The sequence below is a fragment of the Leopardus geoffroyi genome, chromosome A3, assembly GCF_018350155.1.
Source record: "Leopardus geoffroyi isolate Oge1 chromosome A3, O.geoffroyi_Oge1_pat1.0, whole genome shotgun sequence".
NCBI classification, from domain to species: domain Eukaryota; kingdom Metazoa; phylum Chordata; class Mammalia; order Carnivora; family Felidae; genus Leopardus; species Leopardus geoffroyi.
The window spans coordinates 42888148-42908448 of record NC_059336.1 but is presented as its reverse complement, the minus strand read 5'-3'; the positions used below and the strand labels follow the sequence as shown (position 1 = coordinate 42908448).

Genomic DNA, 20301 nt, shown 5'->3' with positions numbered 1-20301 from the left:
CACCCCTTTCCTTTGCTCTGGTGGAAGAGATTCATTCATCCCTAGGTGTGGCCATGGAAAATGGGGTACAGGAGAAACCGTTGACCCGGTCTTTGAACCATGTTTGGAAAATATCACCGTGTATGTTGACAAGATTGATTGCTGCTGCTTTCATCAGACTGTTATCTGTGAATATTGCCCATGTAATCACATCTCCAGAACAGAGTTACTGTATTTGTAACAGCCACATAACCTAAAACGAGCCACTCTCTGCTAGGCATTTGGAAATAAAATAAATTCCTTAACATACCACTTACATACTATGGCCAAAGGTATTTTGATGTAGTAAGAATTCTTGATGACTTTTAAATATTTGGGTCTGGCTGAACTCCAGGACCCGTTTTCTCTCTGTGTATATATGGTTATTGGTCCCAATAATGCCCAATGTTGCTTATTTTAAGAAAACTATAAGGAGGCTTTCAGGTTTCTTTCCTATTTTCCTTTAAAATCCCCAGAATTTTGGGGCGCCTGGGTGGCTCAGTCGGTTAAGCGGCCGACTTCGGCTCAGGTCATGATCTTACGGTCTGTGAGTTCAAGCCCCACGTCGGGCTCTGTGCTGACAGCTCAGAGCCTGGAGCTTGTTTCAGATTCTGTGTCTCCCTCTCTCTGACCCTCCCCCATTCATGCTCTGTCTCCCTCTGTCTCAAAAATAAATAAATGTTAAAAAAAAAAATTTTTATAAAAAAAAAATAAAATAAAATCCCCAGAATTTTAAAATGATGTAGGTTCTAGTCAAATGCTTTCACTTAAAAACATTTTTTAAAGAAACACCTAAAGCTGTCATAGGTGCGCTTTTTTCATGCAATTTGTATATCTTTAATTTGTCCAGGAAAGGGTAAGAAGCAAGGGCATTTGGGGAACACCAGGGTGGGGCTTGATGCCTTCACCTTCAGGGCCACAGGCCTTCATTTGCCTGAGAACAACTCTGGGGCTGGAGATGAACTTCCGGGGCAGAAAAGGAGAGGGAACTGGGAAGGCTGAGTTCAGGAGGAGGCTGAGGACGGAGAGGCTGGGAGAACAGAAGGGCAGAGGAGGAGCCAGGAAGAGTGCCCAGGGAGAGAAGACAGTGGGAAGAGAGGGAGCAGAGTCTAGAACATACTCAGCACCGTCCTCCAGGCCAGCCTGAGCCCCGGGAAGAAAGGCAAACCTACAATTTCTTTCTTTTTTTTTTTTTTTTAATTTTTTTCAACGTTTATTTATTTTTGGGACAGAGAGAGACAGAGCATGAACGGGGGAGGGGCAGAGAGAGAGGGAGACACAGAATCGGAAACAGGCTCCAGGCTCTGAGCCATCAGCCCAGAGCCTGACGCGGGGCTCGAACTCACGGACCGCGAGATCGTGACCTGGCTGAAGTCGGACGCTTAACCGACTGCGCCACCCAGGCGCCCCGACAGTGGGTTTTTAAAGGGATTTCTGGCATCCCTGTGAATGGGTTGGCAAGGCTGATTCTTCAGAGGCACGCTGGACTCTATAGTTATTTCTCTAGTTTCTTTCTCAAAAAGTGGTTTAGATTAGCGATTCTGAAACTCCCATGTCCACCAGCAGCACCTGGAGGACTTGTTAAAATACACATTTCTGGGTCCTGGCTGCAGAAATTCTGCCCCAGTACATCTGGGATCTGCTAGACATTTCACACCCCGAATCATCGTACACTTCTCATTTTCCCTCATCATCGGCAACCACGCTTTGAGAACCACTAGATCTCAAACACGTACAGCATCAGGGTTGGAATGTTTTCGAAAACTAGACTATTGACCCAGCGTCTCGATTCGGAAAGAACCTAGATGCTTCTGCTGGTGGAGCTTTTGAAAATGCAGCTGACAGCATCCAAAGCATAATAAAAACACCGGCGTCCACACATTTCTGAGTTTTGGTGCAAACAAAAGAAAACACTTCCAAACGAATTTTCCTCAACATACCAGCAACTGCACATTCCAGAGGCACCTACTCACCTTTGGGAATTTGGGGGACGGTTTATCAGATGACTGTCCTCAAAGCAGGAGAATGTGCGTGCGGAGGCATCTGTATAATCCCTATTTTAAGGGCAAATATTGGCTAGCCTTTGTTATCACCACGAGCAGCTTTAAAGGCTTGGCTGATGGGAGCCGAGAGTGGTTGTTTGGGCACCATCCTAAGAGGGAGATGTGGAAAGAAAGGCAGGCACCTTGCAGGATGGGGTCAAGACTCAGCACTTAACTCTTGACTAGTAGAGACAGATTCCAGTCCTGTTGTTTCCCGGTAACTTCCGTTAACTAGCTGCATGACCCACTGGTTGATCTGGCCTCAGCCTGGCCATCTATAAGGAGAGACTCTAGTTTCTGAGCTGCGATTGGCAGAGCCCACAGGCCCATGGAGCTGCTGAGGGGCCTCTGAGGGAAGAGGGTTGCTGGATGGACCCCACTGTGGTCATGCTGTTCCAGAAACACGTCTCTGCGTTGCCGCTATGCAATGACATCCTGGGATATTTTGTGGGAAGGATGACACATGTGACTTAACAAACGCTTGAGGACCAATGATCTTGGGGTCCTCTCTATTTCTAAAAGTGTGAGTGTTCGATCCCTTTATAAGTAATGACACAAAGTGTCCTTGAAACCGTATTCCCAGTTCTTCAGCTCTGATGACTGTGGGTCTATCATGGATGAGTTTTTGGTAAAAATGAAGATGTGTGAGAATTCTCTGTCCTGCTTCCTCCTCAGCAGTCTTAAGAGGGGGTATGGTGAGAGGCTGGGGATGAGATTAGTGGGTAGGGAGGGTAGAAAGATATCCAGAAGGACCAGTTCAAGGTCTTCCACCAACTCTGTCCCGGATTGAGCCCTGCCCAATCACTTCCACAGCAAACCCCTGCCCCTGAAGGGGGTACAGTTGCATCCCCAAACACTTTGATCGTCCTTCCCATCATTGTGGTCCTATTAGGACGATCAGTTAAGATGGTGGTCTTGTGACCCATGATGGTCATCACAGCCCTCTCCCAGAACTGGAGAGACACAGAGATGAATTCATTGGCAGCTGGGTCATCCTGAGGGCGGAGCCATTACCTCCTGCTGTTTAGATTCCCGGGACTGTCCTGCTTTCTATCTTTCTTGAGCCCCGGCTGCCTTCCCTTTGGTGTCTGTAAGTTATCCTGGCTCTGTCTGGTTCCTCAGCCCTTTCCCATTGCTGGACAGTCACCCAGGCTTTCTTTGCCCCACGCTTTCTCTCTCAGAGGGGCTTCGCTAGGCTCAGGTGATAATTCTGGGTAGTTCAGAGAGCCAGTCACCAGGGCCTCCAAGGGACCTGCCCACTTGCCCTGGGGAATTAACACCTTGATTGTATAAGGGCATATTCGTTACTGTCCCTGGGACACAGGATTTGAGGGCCCATCGTTAAGTCCTGAGGACAGAGCTCATCAAAAGTCAGTGAACGATCAGATCAATTCATTAATCAAAAGAATGAGCCCAGAAACTGAACACCCATAGTTAGATTGCACATGAATTTAGTTCAGACCGGTCAGAGTTCAGAGCCCTGTACCTGGGAACATGCATTCTTGTCTTGTAATTTGGTTCATTCTTTTACTTCCGATTAGGAAAAAAAAGACTTCAGACCCTGTGTGGGTGTCCCAAAGGGTACGATTTTCCCCTATGCTGTTGTGTCTGCCAGTGGGCAGCGGAGGCCGGCTCCAGGGCCAAAGAGTGAGAGGAGCCTTGGGGAAAGCAGAGGAGTCTAGGGGCAGTGGGCAGGGAGTCAGCTCTAGGCTGGGGTCCTTCCCTCCTTCTGTCTGAGGGTTCCCTGCCTGCTTGCTCAGTGTTGGCCTCCCTGGTACCCATAGAGGGACTTCAGATTCTTCCAAGGGAAGGATTTAGTAACTGGAAATTAGAGGAAAGACACTGGGGACATTCTCCCCCCAGGCAGAAACCTGGAGGAGATACCGAGGAAGAATGAGATTCTCCTTTGTGCCTAAAATTAATCCTGTAGAGCTGCGTTGTCCAGCTGAGGAACCACCAGCCACGTATGCTGGGGAGTGATTGAAACACAGGGAGTTCAAATCACAATGTGTTGTAAGTGTAAAATATAAGCCAGGTTTCAAAGACCTTGCCTGAAAAAAAAAAAAAGGATGTAAAATATCTCATTAATAACTTTTAAATATTGATTACAGTGGTGCCTGGGTGGCTTAGTTGGTTAAGTGTCCGACTCGTGATTTTGGCTCAGGTCATGATCTCACAGTTCATGGGATTGAGCCCCACATTGGAGTCTGTGCTCACAGCGTGGAGTCTGCTTGGGATTCCCTCTCTCCCTCTGCCCCTCCTCTGCTCATGCATACATGCTTTCTCTCGCTCTCAAAATAAACTTAAAAAAAAATGTTTACATGATGAAAAGACAATATGTGGGGTATATTGGGTGTAATAAAATATATTACTAAAATTACTTTCACCCATTTCTTTTTATTTTATTCCATGTAGCTGCCAGAAATTTTTAAAATTATGCCCGAGACTTGGACAGTGCTGTATTAGGATAGCTTATTTCATTTTTACTTGCATAAACCCTATGCAAACAGGAATGCTTTAAGATGCATTTTTTTTTTTTTTTCAACGTTTATTTATTTTTGGGACAGAGAGAGACACAGCATGAACGGGGGAGGGGCAGAGAGAGAGGGAGACACAGAATCGGAAACAGGATCCAGGCTCTGAGCCGTCAGCCCAGAGCCGGACGCGGGGCTCGAACTCACGGACCGCGAGATCGTGACCTGGCTGAAGTCGGACGCTTAACCGACTGCGCCACCCAGGCGCCCCTAAGATGCATTTCTGATGTTTGCCAACTGACCCAGTTGATTTTGTAGAACTCTGAAGAAGTTCTTTTAAGAGAAACTCAAAGTTATTTTTGGTAGATAAAATACTCTCAGAAGTTCGAGTTGGGTGGGGATTAACTGCTCCCCTACAATTTTGCTCAAGTTTCGGACCAAATTCACACAGGCACATATTTCTTTTTTTTCCTTCTTCTTTTTTTAATGTTTATTTCATTTTTGAGAGAGAGAGAGAGAGAGAGTGAGCGTGAGCAGGGGAGGGGCAGAGAGAGGGAGACACAGAATCTGAAACAGGCTCCAGGCTTCGAACTGTCAGCACAGACCCAACATGGGGCTTGAACTCATGAAGCTGCGAGATTGTGACCTGAGCCGAAGTCAGAGGCTTAACCGACTGAGCCACCCAGGTGCCCCGGGCACGTATTTCTTAATTGAACATTTTCATACAGCCTGTTTTCCAGTCTCACGAAGTCCCAGCTCTCCCACGTGGCAGTTGCTGACACAGCACTTTGCGTGAAAAGCTCATTCAAAGCAGGTGATCCTTTGGGGTCAGAAACCCGATATCTTTATTGTTAGCCTCCAACAATCAAAATCTTTCTACGCCAGTCATCTTTTATAGGAGTGATGAAGGAATCAAGTGCCTTTCTGAGGAGTGCAGGCCAAAGGCCTCCCTGGAATCTAAACCCTATTTGTGCAAAAGTGGGATTTGTCTCAAAATACCTGGGCCCTTGTACATGCTGACTGTTGTAACTCTGTTCACACGAGGGTGGACAGTGTCTTAAATATGTTAGCCAACCACCTATCTGCCTTTCTTAATGAAAGCCGATTGCTACCATTCATGGTTTTTAACAAGTCATTAATAAGTCAGTAAAAATTCCCTTGGCAAGGCCTCAGGTATTGGCAGTTGACATTGCAGGGGGGTCTCAGGAGAGTGACAGTCTTGAGGAACCCAAGCAATGCTCACCTATAATAGCGTGCTGGACCCAAGGGACACTCACCTGTAATATTACACTGGACTGCGGTAGCATTAAGGCAGTTCCAGCCATCACAGCACTGTCCTGTTAAGACCACAGTAATCCGGGGCGCCTGGGTGGCTCAGTCGGTTGAGCATCGGATTTCGGCTCAGGTCATGATATCACAGCTCGTGAGTTTGAGCCCTGCGTTGGGCTCTGTGCTGATAGCTCAGAGCCTGGAGCCTGCTTTGGATTCTGTGTCTCCTTCTCTCTCTGCCCCTAACCTACTCGCATTCTGTCTGTCTCTCTCAAAAATAAATAAACATTAAAAAAAAAAAGAGTATAGTAATCCAACCTATTTGGTTCATCCAAACAAGATCAATGAGATAAAAGTCGGTGAACTATCACAATGTTTGATGAGGACACTCAGCCTTGTGTCATACATGTCACTTCCCACTTTAAAGGAATAAACAGCATTCACCACAGCAATCATTCTAAAAAATATGCATATTGTATTAAAGAAACATCGTGTCAGAGTAAGTGTCAGCAGTACTTGGGAGAAAACTATTAAAACGAAGGTTTCATCGTTAACGGAAAATTCTTTCTCAGTCTTAGAAACTCAACTTACTGATGCTGAGATATAGAACAGATATAGCTGTAACTTAAATTTTAAGGCTGTTGGTATGTAAATATATGCTTATTTTCTCCCTGATCTTTTAGGGAAAATCTTCGCAACCCTGACACTATTGACATTTTGGGCTGGAGAATTCTTTGTCATGTGGGACGTCTATTGTAAGATATTGCGCAGCACTCCTGGCCTCTACCTACTAGATGCCCGTAATCACACCCCACCGCCCAAGTGGTCACAATTGAAAATGTTTCCAGATATTACTAAATGTCCCTTTGGGGGTAAGAAACTCAATCTCTGTTGAGAACTGCCGTTCTTGACCAGAATCAATGGGCTCACCCAATGCCTTATTGGAAATGTGGAATCTTAGACACTCTTCCAGACCTACAGAACAGGAATCTGTGTTGTTTTTTTTTTTTACTTTTTTTTTTTTCAACGTTTATTTATTTTTGGGACAGAGAGAGACAGAGCATGAACGGGGGAGGGGCAGAGAGAGAGGGAGACATAGAATTGGAAACAGGCTCCAGGCTCTGAGCCATCAGCCCAGAGCCCGACACGGGGCTCGAACTCCCGGACCGCGAGATCGTGACCTGGCTGAAGTCGGACGCTTAACCGACTGCGCCACCCAGGCGCCCCAGGAATCTGTGTTTTAATAAGACCCCAGGAGGTCCATGTGCTCATATGCCCGGCCGATTTCACACCCATGTATCCCTGCCTCCACGTGTGGCTCCCTTTCTCATTGCAGGAAGCTGATGAAGCCTTACTGCATAACCTGCGCCTTCAGATCGAAGCCCAGTTTCTGCAGGACGATATCAGTGCAGCAAAGGACAGGTACAAAAAGGTAACTGTGACCCTCCCGAAGCCCGTCCCTCAGATAACCTGGTTTGGGTTTGGCCAGACAAGTCCAGGGCACTCGTGGCTGAAACATGAGCCTGCTATCGTGGGTTACTTTTGTGTGGATTGCTCCTGAACCAAGGGGGCGATGGGTTGGTTGCTGGATGGCACTCAGGGAGCCAGACATATGTAGAGGAGGAGGCAGTAATGTGTGTGTTGAGGGGAGGGAACTGATGTCCGTTTCGTACGTTACAAAGTGATCGTACATAGATCTGTCTTGAGTAAGCTAGGACCTGTCCGTTGTTTCGGCTCAAAAAACGCAGAAATACAGAAAATGCGATGTAGCTATTTATTAGCCCTGCCTCTAAGCCAGTTAGTTGAGGGAACACACGGCATCCAGGAGCTTCCTCTCAGGAAGCATTCCTCTCTGCCTCCCGCCTCTGCTGGCTGCTCACAGGCCTGACTTTGGGGGGCTTTAGCGTACTGGAAAGATCAAATCCTGGAGCTGCGTAACCATGGGCGAGTGCCGTCCCCACTCTGTGCTGCTTCATCTTCAAAATGCGGATGTCAGACTCTCCTTCTGCACAGCTGTGTGGTTAACTGAGCCTGGCCGTGGTCCTGGGGGCTGACCTCTCCAGTGGGCTTTGGCCTCCCTCCACCTGCCAGTATCTGCCGCTGGGCCTCCGGACACTCGCCAGGCAGTGGAGGGTGGCTGTGCCTCATGGCAGGTGTTGGGGAACTAATGCCCCAGGAGTAGCTTCAGCCAGTGACGGATGCACATTGTTGGATTCTTACCCCAGCTCCCTCTTACCTGCTGTTCTGCGCGACTCCCAGGATCCCCGGCTGGCCTGAGCGCCAGGCGCCCATAGGGGTAACTTACCTGGTAACATTCTTATTGGCTGCCTTGCCTTTCCTGTCTCACTTCTCCCTCCAATAATGTTTCCTGGCATCTTCACCCAAATGAACTGTTCGCACTCAGACCCTTCTTTCGGGGCCTGTATCTGAGCCGACTCAGGGTGCTATAACAAAGTACCACCAACTGGTTGGCTTTATACACAACAGAGATTCATTTCTTAACATTCTAGAAGCCAGCACACTGAAAGCAGGGTGCCAGCCAGCATTCCCAGGTTCTGGTGAGGGCCCTCTTCTTCGCTTGCAGATGTCCCCCTATCACTGTGTGCTCACCTGGGCTTTTCCTGATGTCAGCTCTTTGAATTTTTTTTAATCTTTTTTTAATGTTTATTTATTTTTGAGAGAGAGAGAGAGAGAGAGAGAGCAGGGGAGGAGCAGAGAGAGAGGGAAACACAGAATCCAAAACAGGCTCCAGGCTCTGAACTGTCAGCACAGAGCCCCACACAGGGCTTGAACTCACAGACCGGGAGATCATGACCTGAGCCGAAGTCGGATGCTCAACTGACCGAGCCACCCAGGTGCCCCTGGCTCTTTGGTGTCACTTCTTATAAGGGCACTAATCCTGTCCTGGGGCCCCATCCTCATGACCACATCTAAATCTAGTTATTTCCCAAAGGCCCCACCTCCAAACCCCATCCCACTGGGGGTTGGGGCTTCAATATGTGACGTTTGGAGGGACACAACATTCCATGTCTTTCTGCTTCTGGGGAAACTGATGTACTGTGGTAGTGTAGGTGAGACACCTGGTACAGCCTGGAGCCTGGTGAGTGCTGAGTAGTGTTAGACTCTCTTCCTGCCTCAGTGTGGACCTGCCTCAGCACAATGGGAGGCCCCGTTACTCATACTGAAGGGGTCCCCCTCCCTACGGTGTTCCTCTGCTTTTCTACCAGGCCTGGCCTGTTTCCTCCCCCCACCACTTCGAGGCTGTTTAGAACAATGATAATAATAAGAGCTCACACTGTGAAGCTTTTGTGCATTATCTCGTTGGTCCCAACAGCAGCCTCCTGAGATAGTGTCTTAGGGTGGGCTGCCTACGAGGAGAGCCCAAGTGGTGATTCTCGTGCAATTGCTGTATTAGTGGTGAGCTCTCAGGAGGAGAGGAGGGGGAACAGGGGCACGGGGGTAGGAGCTGAGCAAAGGTGTGGGATTAGCTGGAGTCTGGTCCAGCTTGATCCCACGGGGGGCTCTGCAACATGAATCGCTCACTCCACAAGGTTGGTCCCACTTTGAGGCCAGAGGGTTGGCCTTTTGTCCTCCTGTGCCAGAGAGTCATTGGTCTGGGGTGGGGGTGAGGTGGGATTGGGGGGCATTGCTTCCTGGACAAGATGGCCATTGTCTGGAGGAGGGCAGTTCTCTGCACCGTGCCATCGGCCTTCGTGCACGGAGCTGGGCACAGGTGTTCTTTCTGCTGGGAAGGGGGATCAGGACCCCCCTCCAGACCGTTAGTCCTCCTATATGGAAGAACCTGAATTTTGGGAGGTTTAAATTGCTTACCTGAGGCCACACACAGCTAGTAAGTGATTTAGTCTGGGACCATCCTTGGAAGCACTGCCCTGTTCTGGGGTCAGAAAGGTCCTTTGTACCCTGCAGGGTCTCTCTGCCCCCACCTCTGCTTTCTCTTGTAGTTTTGCCATCCTGGGCTCTAGGAAGACCAGCAGCAAAAGCATCCATGTAATGGAGGGGAAATGGCGAGATCAGCAAGTCTCTTTATTTGTCTTCTTGTTCTTGTGAAGATTAAAGGGAGTGTGAAGTGTCCACTGCACGGGTCGTGGTCTGTCCTGTCTGTGACGGTGAACATGTGAAAGCATTCATCCCTGGGGTCACCTGGTCCTGGAGGCAAGATCTCAAGGCACCCAAGTTTTAATGAGAATGCTTTCCTTCCTCCAACAGAATCTTCTGGAAATTCAGACCTATGTCACCATCCTGCAGCAGATTGTCCAGACCACCCCTCAAGCATCTGCCATTACAAGTGGGATGAGGGAGGTAAGAATCAGAGCCCAGGCTGCAGGGAGAGCATACCTGGGGAGGGCGCCTACGCCCCCAACGGCCTAGTTTAGCAGAGACTCAGGTAAGGCTTCAGGTCAGGTCCGACTGGGCGCCGAGCCGCATTCGCAGGTCACGCTCTCGCTCTGCGTTCGCCTTTGAGGTTTACCCTTCCCTGCTTTCACTCAGACTGGGAACAATTTAGGCATCTGAGGACACAGACTGTGTCCCTGACCATTGTCTTAGGCATTTCCTCTTGAGAATTTCAGGCTGTTCTTCCTTGCGTAGTTCGTAAGAAACTGCCAGACTGTTTCCCAAGGCGGTTTGCATGGTTGCAGCCCATCAACGATGAGTGTGTGAGCGTTCTGTTGTTTTGCATCCTTGCCAGCACTGGGGATGTCAGGCTTTTATTCTGTTTGTGCTTTTTGCTCATCTAACAGGTGTGTTGTGTATCTCACTGTGGTTTTAACTGCGTCCCCCAGTGACTAATGATGTTGAGCCTCTTTTCGTGGGCTTATTTGCCATCCATGTATCTTTTTTGTGGTATCTGATCCAGTCTTTTGCCCATTTAAAAAAAGTATTTTCGGGGCGCCTGGGTGGCGCAGTCGGTTGAGCGTCCGACTTCAGCCAGGTCACGATCTCGCGATCCGTGAGTTTGAGCCCCGCGTCAGGCTCTGGGCTGATGGCTCGGAGCCTGGAGCCTGCTTCCGATTCTGTGTCTCCCTCTCTCTCTGCCCCTCCCCCGTTCATGCTCTGTCTCTCTCTGTCTCAAAAATAAATAAAAAACGTTAAAAAAATAAAATAAAATAAAAAAAGTATTTTCTTTTCTTATTCTCCTTATCAACTTGACCGTAAATTTTGAATACAGAGAGACCCAGACAGTACGTGGCTGTATTTTCAAGGTTGGCCTCTGTTAATGATTATGTAAGTTTGTGGAATGAAAACTACTGTGGAAAAAAAATAGAGATTACAGAGGCTGATTTTTTTTTAATGTGAATTTGGATGTAAAAACCTTTTTAAAAAATTTTTTTTAATTTATTTTATTTAAAAAAAATTTAATATTTTCTTATTTTTGAGAGAGGGAGACAGAGCATGACCGGGGAAGGGGCAGAGAGAGAGGGAGACACAGAATCCCAAGCAGGCTCCAGGCTCTGAGCTGTCAGCACAGAGCCCGATGCGGGGCTCGAACCCACCAACCGTGAGATCATGACCTGAACTGAAGTTGCATGCTTAACTGACTGAGCCACCCAGCGCCCCACTTTTTAAAAAAAAAGTTTTTAAATATTTAGTTTTGAAAGAGCGAGAAAGAGGGAGAGAGAGAGAGAGTGGAGGGAGACACAGAAAACGAAGCAGGCTCCAGGCCCTGACCTGTCAGCACAGAGCCTAACATGGGGCTCAAACTCATAAGCTGTGAGATCACGACCTGAGCCAAAGTCCGATGCTTAAAACCGACTGAGCCACCCAGGTGCCCCCTCATTTCTGATAGAATGTTCCACATTCCTTCACTGAGCTCTCTAGCTGCTGACGTCGTGTTTTCCTAATGTGGTTTAGTGGATTTTTTGATGCATAACACGAGACATGTAAAAATAAACTGACAATAATGCAGATTAAAACAAAAATGTCATGGTGCCCCTTCTCCAGAGGTTGTGGTAGGTTGTTACAAGGTTTGGGGGACTGGTCAACTGGTGAGATTCTGTTATTCTGCAAGGACGACTTAGGACAGTGGTGCTCATACCCACTGACATTTGGAATCACCTGGAAGTCTGTCCAGACCACACCCCAAGTCAATTAATCACCTGCCTGGCAGGTGGAGCCCTGCCTCAGTCATTTAGAAACTCCCAGGGCGGCATGTAGACAAGCTCCAAACTTGTGGGCCAGGGGAGCTGGCTGCTTGGGTCTTTTTGTTTTAACTTAATATTTCTTTTTTTTTTTTTTTTTTTTTAACGTTTATTTATTTTTGGGACAGAGAGAGACAGAGCATGAACGGGGGAGGGGCAGAGAGAGAGGGAGACACAGAATCCGAAGCAGGCTCCAGGCTCTGAGCCATCAGCCCAGAGCCTGACGCGGGGCTCGAACTCACGGACCGCGAGATCGTGACCTGGCTGAAGTCGGACGCTTAACCGACTGCGCCACCCAGGCGCCCCACTTAATATTTCTTTATAACAAAGCCAAAGAAATCCCAAAGCTTCCTTGGGAAGACACTTTATTTTTTTAAAATGTTTATTTATTTTTGAGAGAGAGGGAGGGCACAGGAGGGTGGGAGTGGTGGGAGGGTGGGTAACAGGGAAGGGGGAGGGGGAGGAGGAGGGACAGAGAGAGAGAGAGAAAGAGAGAGAGAGAGAGAGAATTCCAAGGAGGCCCTGAGCTATCAGCGTGAAGCCCGACACAGGGCTCGATCTCATCAACCAACACGAGGTCATGACCCGAGCCGAAATCAAGAGTTGGATGCTTAATTGACTGAGCCACCCAGGTGCCCCAGAAGACACTTTAAAACTCTGCTGAATAACATCTGTGAGGTAGGAAAGTTGCTTGTTTTGGCCTCCATGGGGATATTCTTGTCCACATCACCCATCAGTGACCATTTCAGGTGACTGTTCTCCATAGTTGATATAACTGAGGCTTCTAGAAAGACCTAAAATAGCTTCTCTTGAAGCCTTAATTTTTTTTTTTGTCAGAGGTTTCTTTCCAGATACCTTATTTATATTGTGCAAAGTCATGCCCCCCCGCCCCTCCCCGCCCCAACCCCCCCCCCCCCCCCCCGCCAGTTCAAAGCTCTTTTACACCAAACACACTTTTTAAATCATGCATCTGTATTCTTTAACAAAATTCTTCTGAGTTGTAAGAATATAGAGACTGTCTGGACAGTCTGAGAGCATCAGTGATCGTCAGTGATCTTTGCCTCATCTGGAAGCTGGTCAGAAATGCAGAATCTCCAGCCCGAGTGCAGACCCCCCTGAGTAAGAATCTTCCTTTAGCGAGACCCCCCAAAGATTCACATTACAGATGGAGAAGCACAGATTTAGAAAGCACCACATTCTTTATTACTCTTAGCCTAAAAATTCTATATGTGAGATAGATGGTCCCTTTCAGGTTTGTCTGACTGACTCTTGTTACCTAAAAAATGTGTTGTCACCTTTGCAAAATGAGGCTATAATTAGTGTCGTTCCCTAGGACACCAGGTCAATGGTTAATGTGTCAGTAAAGCATAATGTCAGTGCCCTCTAGCTAGAGGCCACTGAGGACGCACCTATGGTCAAATAAAGCCGGGTGTATTATTCACTGCAGCAAAGGAGTGTGTCCCCTGGGAACTTGCAGGGTGTCTCAGAGGAGGAGGGATGTGTGAGAGGATCAAGGCCTGTGGTGGGTGATTCGAGGGGAGGGATCAGCTAAGCAGGGCTCTGCTCTGGGTTGGATGCCCTCAGGAGAGGGCTGGTCCTATGACTGAGTATCCTGATAATTTGTACCTAGGAGGGTATACTTGGTAATCAAGCAGCATCGCTTGTTACTGGGGCGGGGGGGGTGGGGGCGGGAAACGTTTGGTCATTTTTGTGGGTGCCTAGACACAGGACAGTCTTGTTTCTTTCTCATTCCGCCATGGTCCCAGTGTGACATCTTCAGATGTGGGGAGGGGGCATCCTCTATAAGTTTGTAAGTAGGGAGCACCACGGCCTGGCAGTTAGTGCCAGCTGCCAGCAGCCAGGCTGTCCTTCTTCCTCTTCAATGAATATCCAAGGGTCTATTGTGCATGAGACACTCCCGCTGTGGGTTGGAGGGAGCAGGGGTGTATGATGAGTGGGAGCTGGGCAGTGAGGAGAGACAGGGCCAGACAAGCAGGCCGGCCCCTGGCAGGGAGGTGGTGCAATGTATTTGCACCTTGTCTGCCTCTATCCCCAGGCCGCAGGCCTAGAATTTGCAGAGTGTGGCATAGATGCATATCTTCCACACACTGGTGCTCAGAGTCTGAGTCCCCCTCTGCCCCCGCTACCCCTTCGTCTGCATCTTTGAGGCAGGGAGGTGGGGACTGAAACACAGAGAAACAAAGAGGACAGAGATAGAGAAGCCGACTGAGAGACACAGGTAAAGAGACACAGAGATAGACTGAGAGAAAGCGTGCCTCCGTGCACCGAGAAACATAGGAGCACACCAGCCCTGGAGTAAGCACACAGCTGAGGAGGGCCGTCTAAAGTTAGGTCTCTGGTTTCCCCTTCTCCCTGGGCTCAGGGACAGACAACAGAGCCCTACGAGAGTCTGCATCCCCAGCTTCCCTTTTGCGGAGGAGGAAGCACCTTGTCCGGAATCTTTTAGCCAGTGTATGGTAGTCTGAAATGTGGGTCTCGTAGCATTTATGGTTCAGACGCTGAAGACAAAGAGGAAAGGCATTAACTAAGGGCGGCCACTGGGGGCCTGTCTTAGTCAGCTCAGGCTGCTGTAACAAGCAGCACAGATGGGGCAGCTCACACAACAGACATTTGTTTCTCATGCTTCTGGAGGCTGAAAGTCCAAGATCAGGCTGCTGGCAGATTCAGTTCTTTTTTTCTTTTTTTTAACTTTATTTGTATTTTGGGAGAGAGACAGAGAGAGCAGGGGAGGGGCAGGGAGAGAGAAACAGATCCCAAGCAGGCTCCACGCAGTTAGCTCAGAGCCTGCCTCAGGGCTCGAACTCATGAACCATGAGATCACGACCTGAGCTAAAATCAAGAATCAGACATTTAACCACCTGAGCCACCCAGGTGCTCCCAGATTCAGTTCTTGATGAGGGCCTGCTTCCTGGTTTGTAGACAGCTGCCTTCTTGCTGTGTCCTCACATCGTCTTTCCTTGGTGCATCTTGGAAAGAGAGAGCACTCTGGTGTCTCTTCTTTTCCTATAAGGACACTAATCCCACCATGAGGGCCCCATCCTCATGACCTCATCTAGATCTAATCACCTCCTCAAGGCTCTAATTCCTAACACCATTGCATTGGGGGTCAGGGACTGAGCCGATGAATTTGGGTGGGGTGGGAGGGATACCCTTTTCCCTCTGGATTTCCTCACACATCAAGTGCATGGGAGTGCTGAGTCTGGCTTTCTTTGTGCAGGAGAAGCTCCTGACGGAACGAGAAGCCGCTGTCCTGCAGAGCCAGCTGGAGGAGGGCCGGGAGGTAGTGTCCCTCCTGCAGGCACAGAGAGCCGAGCTGCAGGCCCAGGTAGGGTGTCACACTCTCATGTCCACTGCTCGCCATTGGGCATTGCCACCACACATGTCAATAGGGTTCTACAACACATTTTATTCAGGTGTCACGTGCATGCAGAAAAGTGTACAAGTATCCATCTGAGGGAATTCTCACGAGTGTCACATGCCTGTGTATCCAGTGCTCAGAGCCAGAAACAGGCCATCCTGAGTAGCGTGACCAGCTATCCTGCTTTAAGTGAGGATTTCCCAGGATGCAGGACTTTCAATGCCTGGACTGGCCACGTCCTGGGCAAACGGGAACCATGGTTCGTGCTATTCCCAGGCCCCTCGGGGGTTCCCCTTGTGCCCACTTTGAGTCACCACCACTCCCCACCAAGGGTAAGGCTGTCCTGACTCCTGCACAATTGATCTGTTTTGCCTGCTTTAACCTTATCCTTAAAAATAAGAAGAGATGGACACATTGGGATTTCTATCCTCCCAATCTATGCTTCCTGTTTCTCTTTTCGTGACCTAAAATCTCCCCTTTGGAATTTGATTACAGGCGTGGGAAAGGGTGGTCATGTCAGTGTTTGCCTCCCCTCAGGATTCATTCGTATAAAGCTCCCATTTCTACCCCTCCCCCCGCCTTTATTTTGGCAAAGCTTAATCTGAAAACTAAAGTCACCGGGAGAATGCCCTCCTGTTTCTGTGGCCTTCCTTCTTGGTTAGTGAGCTTCGTGGTTCACCCCCCTGATTCCTTCCAGTTTGCTTTCTCTCATTACTATCCCGTTGGGAGATATTGGGTTAGAATACTAAACCTTCATATACTGTGCAACCTCATTCCTAAATCAAAAAATAAATGGACATTTGGTTTGACAAGTACACATGAAGGGACAAGAGAAGAAAAAGTTTTGGACTATTTAGGAAACCTGGAACATTTATATGTTATATGTTACTCTGTCTCTGTCCAATGTCTGCAAAATCAAAAAAAGTTAACACCACACAGATCTGGTGCTTTTGTAGGTATTCAGTGCCCTCCAGATCTGCCCGGGGTTTTATGAGGGGACCATTGAGTTCCAGAATCTTCATTTCTGTCCCACCACACACTGTCACTATGAAGCAACTCTCAGGGGCCACTGAAAGCAAACCAGGGTCTGGTGATTATCTCCCGAGGTAAAAATCACAGCTCGAGAAATCAAGTACTGCCCTTAAAACTCATCCTTTCATGACAAACCATGGGTTGGGGACCAGATGCACCATTTTGGTGACTTGGTAATTTGTGGCTTCCTCTGAGGCCCTGGAAGAATGGAGTGAGAGTGAGTGAATGTGTGTGTGTGTGTGTGTGTGTGCACATACGTGTATGTATATGTGTTTATGTGTGTAGATATACATGTGTGTATGTGTATATGTGTGTGCATGTTGTGTACTATATCTATGTCTATATTCATATATGTGTATATATGTATGACTTTGTATGAACGTATGTGTGCACGTGTTTATGTATATACGTGTGTATGTATGCATGCACGTGTGTGAATGAGAGATTGGAGAAGTGGATGCAAGCCCACTGGTCCTAGAGACAGGTGTTTTCCAAACCACTGTTTACAATGTATTATTGGGTTGTAAAATGACTTCAGCAGAATTGAGTGGCATTAATAAAGAAGAAATTGACAACACTAGACTAAGATAGAATAAGAAATAACAGAGTACATGGCATGTAACAGTGGGATTTGCTTTGTGAAACCTGTGTTTTAAATATATATGTTTGCATACTTAAATATATATATTTGCTCAAATGCACACACACACATGCACACACATGTTTGTATGATGTGTATGGTTTGTGGTGTTAAATATGGCTCTTCAAGTGGGCGTGGTGACAAAGTTGAAAACCCTGCCCTAGATACTGAGAAAATCAAAGAGCCCAGCTGATGTGGTAAATTCCTGTTCCGGGGCAAAAAGGTTTCTGTCTCTATGTACATATATGTATTTATTGAACGTAAAAGTAAGACATTTCATGAAGGATCAACCTAGTTTCTGAGGACGTGAAATAAATCTGTCTGCTTGGCCACGTGTCCCCTCCCATAGTTGCTGCAGGAAGGCTTATAGGTCTTGCTCTGACATTGTTGTCTCTCTAAATCGGGGCTCTTCACTTTTTCTGTGCCCTTCCCCACCCCCCAGCAGTCTGGCAAAGTCCGTGGTCCACTTCTCAGAAAAATGTTAAAGGCATATAATAAAAATAAAGAACATATAATTAAAAGAAAACCAATTATATTGAACCAGTTATCAAAATATTACCAAATCATTTTCTATATAATAATACATGTGCTTATATTAAATACAACTAGCAGTGGGTCTAATGCAACACAAGTTGTGTTTTCTCTCGCTGCTGTAAGGAATTACTAAACATGCAAGGGCTTGAAACAGTAGTCCCTTGTCTCGCACTTCCATAAGTTAGAAGGCTGGGTGGGCTTGGTTGGTTTTTCTGCTCTGGGTCTCACAAGGCTGATACAAAGTTGTTGGCCGGCCTCCTTATCTGAAGGCTCTTGGTGGAGAATCTTCCAGTCTCAATCAAATTGTTGGCAGAACTCAATTCTGTGTGCAGGTGGGATTGAGGACCCTATTTCTTGCTGGCTGTTGGCCAGGAATTATTCTAGAAGCCGCACACATGCCTTGGCTTATGGCCATCCTCAAATCCAGCAACAGTGCATGGAATCTTTCTCAGGTATCTAATCTCTCTGACTTGTGCTCATGTGATCAGGAATAATCTATAATAATCTCCCTATTTTTTTTAAGTCCACTGATTAAGAGCCTTAATCACATCTGCAAAGTCCCTTTGCCATGAAACCTAACATATTCATGGGCGGAAAGCTAAGGGGCAAAGGTCATGGGGACCAAAGTCTGCCTAATTAGCACTAATTAAAACACAGATGTGGCTGGGCCCACCCAAGAGTTTCTGACTCGTTCTGGGATGTGGCCCAAGAATTTGCATTTCTAGACTTCCAGCTGATGATGCTTCTGGTCTAGGAATCACACTTTGAGAGTACTGGTGTAGGGGTGGGCCCTAGGTTGGGTCAGAATGTTCTACATCTGGCCTACCTTAGTCCCTGGTTTGGGGCTTTCACATCCTATTCAGGAGTCGTTCATGGCTGGCTTTTTGTTGATTTTGAAAGGTTTTAGTGACTGCCCAATAGAGTAGCTAAGCTGAGTGCTCTAAGGGAGATTTGGTGGCTTAGCCCCTCAGTAGTGCCAATGCTGACTAGGGACAGGGGAGAGGGGTGGGGCAAGGAGAACTCCTTGTAGCCTGAGGGCTCCAACCTGGCATAGCCAAGGCATATGGTTCTGCCTGTGGTTGGAGCTACTGATGCTTCCAGAGCCCTCCATAACATGGTCCTCAGCGTGAGGTCCCTAAACCAGCAACATCAGCATCACCTGGGAACTTGTCAGAAATGTACATTCACAGGCCCGGCCCGGCCCAGACCTACTGAGTCAGGAACTTTGGGGTGGGGCCCAGCAATCTCTGTTTTAACAAGCCCTCCAGGTGGTTTTGCAGGCTCAAGTTTAAGAACCCGTGTCCAGGGGTACTTGGGTGGCTTAGTCGGTTAAGTGTCTGACTTCAGCTCAGGACATGATCTCACAGTTCGTGGCTTCAAGCCCATGAACTCTGTGCTGACAGCTCAGAGCCTAGAGCCTGCTTCAGATTCTGTCTGTCTCTTTCCCTCTTTCTCTGCCCCTCCCCTCTCATGCTCTGTCTCCTCAAAAATAAATAAACATTAAAAAACAAACCAAACACTAGTCCAAAGGATGGAAGAAACAGCACCCTCAGAGCCGGCAGCCCCTTCTTTGAAGCCAAACATAGTCCATGCATGAGATCATTGGGATGGCGCTTCCTAGAGGTGGAAGAAAAGGGACAGGCACTTCTGGCTCCCTAAATTACATTTCACTGAGAGTTTCTGAGGCAGGGACATGGAAAGAGTCATGTATTACTTGAAAAGAGTGAACCTCCCGAGTATCATTTCTCATTAAAGTTGCCTAGCACCATCTAGTGGTAGATTTTGGGAAGACAACATGTAATCCGTGAAGGACACTTGATTTCTTCCATTTCCTTCTTAAATTGTTTTTTTTTTTTTAATTGAAGTAAATTAGTATACAGTGTTATGTTAATTTCACGAGTACAATGTAGTGATTCAACAATTCTATGTGTCAGTGCTCATTAAGATAAGTGTACTTTTAATCCCCTTTATCTGTTTCACCCTTCCCCTCTGCCTCCTCCGCTCTGGTGACCACCAGGTTGTTCTCTGTATTTAAGACTCTGTTTTCTTTGTCTGTTTTTTTCTTTGTTTGTCCACTTACTTTGTTCCTTAAATTCCACATGTGAGTGAAATCATATGGTATTTGTTTTTCTCTGATTTATTTCACTTCACATTATACCCTTTAGTGCATCCATGTTGTTGCAAATGGCATGACCTCTTTTTTTTTTTTATGGCCTGAATGGTATTCCATTGTATATGTATATACCACATACATCTTCTCCATCCATTCATCTACTGAATGGGAGGAGATATTTGCAAATGACATATCCAATAATGGGTCAATATCCAAAATATATAAAGAACTTACACAACTCAACACCAAAAAACAACTAACGCAATTAAACATGGGCAGAGGACCTGAAGGGACACCTCTCCAAAGAAGACATACAGATGACCAACAGACCCATGAAGAGATGCTCCATATCACTCATCAGCAGAGAAATGCAAGTCAAAACCACGATGAGGTATCACCTTACACGTATCAGAATGGCTAAAATAAAAAACACAGGAAACAACAAGTGTTTGTGAGGATGTGGAGAAAAAGGAACCTGTTTCCTTTTTAAAATTTTTTTTTTCAACGTTTATTTATTTTTGGGACAGAGAGAGACAGAGTATGAACGGGGGAGGGGCAGAGAGAGAGGGAGACACAGAATCGGAAACAGGCTCCAGGCTCTGAGCCATCAGCCCAGAGCCCGACGCGGGGCTAGAACTCACG

The 20301-nt window shown here is 47.4% G+C and overlaps 1 protein-coding gene across 6 annotated transcripts in view; it reads left to right on the top strand.

Moving 5' to 3' along the window:
• The window catches only part of BFSP1 (beaded filament structural protein 1), a 72981-nt gene that overhangs the window by 41936 nt on the left and 10744 nt on the right, over positions 1–20301 (top strand). For all 6 annotated transcript variants that reach the window (XM_045445364.1, XM_045445365.1, XM_045445366.1 and 3 more), the window contains 3 exons: positions 7140–7235; positions 10031–10123; positions 15200–15307. In XM_045445364.1, coding sequence (XP_045301320.1) covers positions 7140–7235; positions 10031–10123; positions 15200–15307 — 297 coding nt within the window. The remainder of the gene's footprint in view (positions 1–7139; positions 7236–10030; positions 10124–15199; positions 15308–20301) is intronic.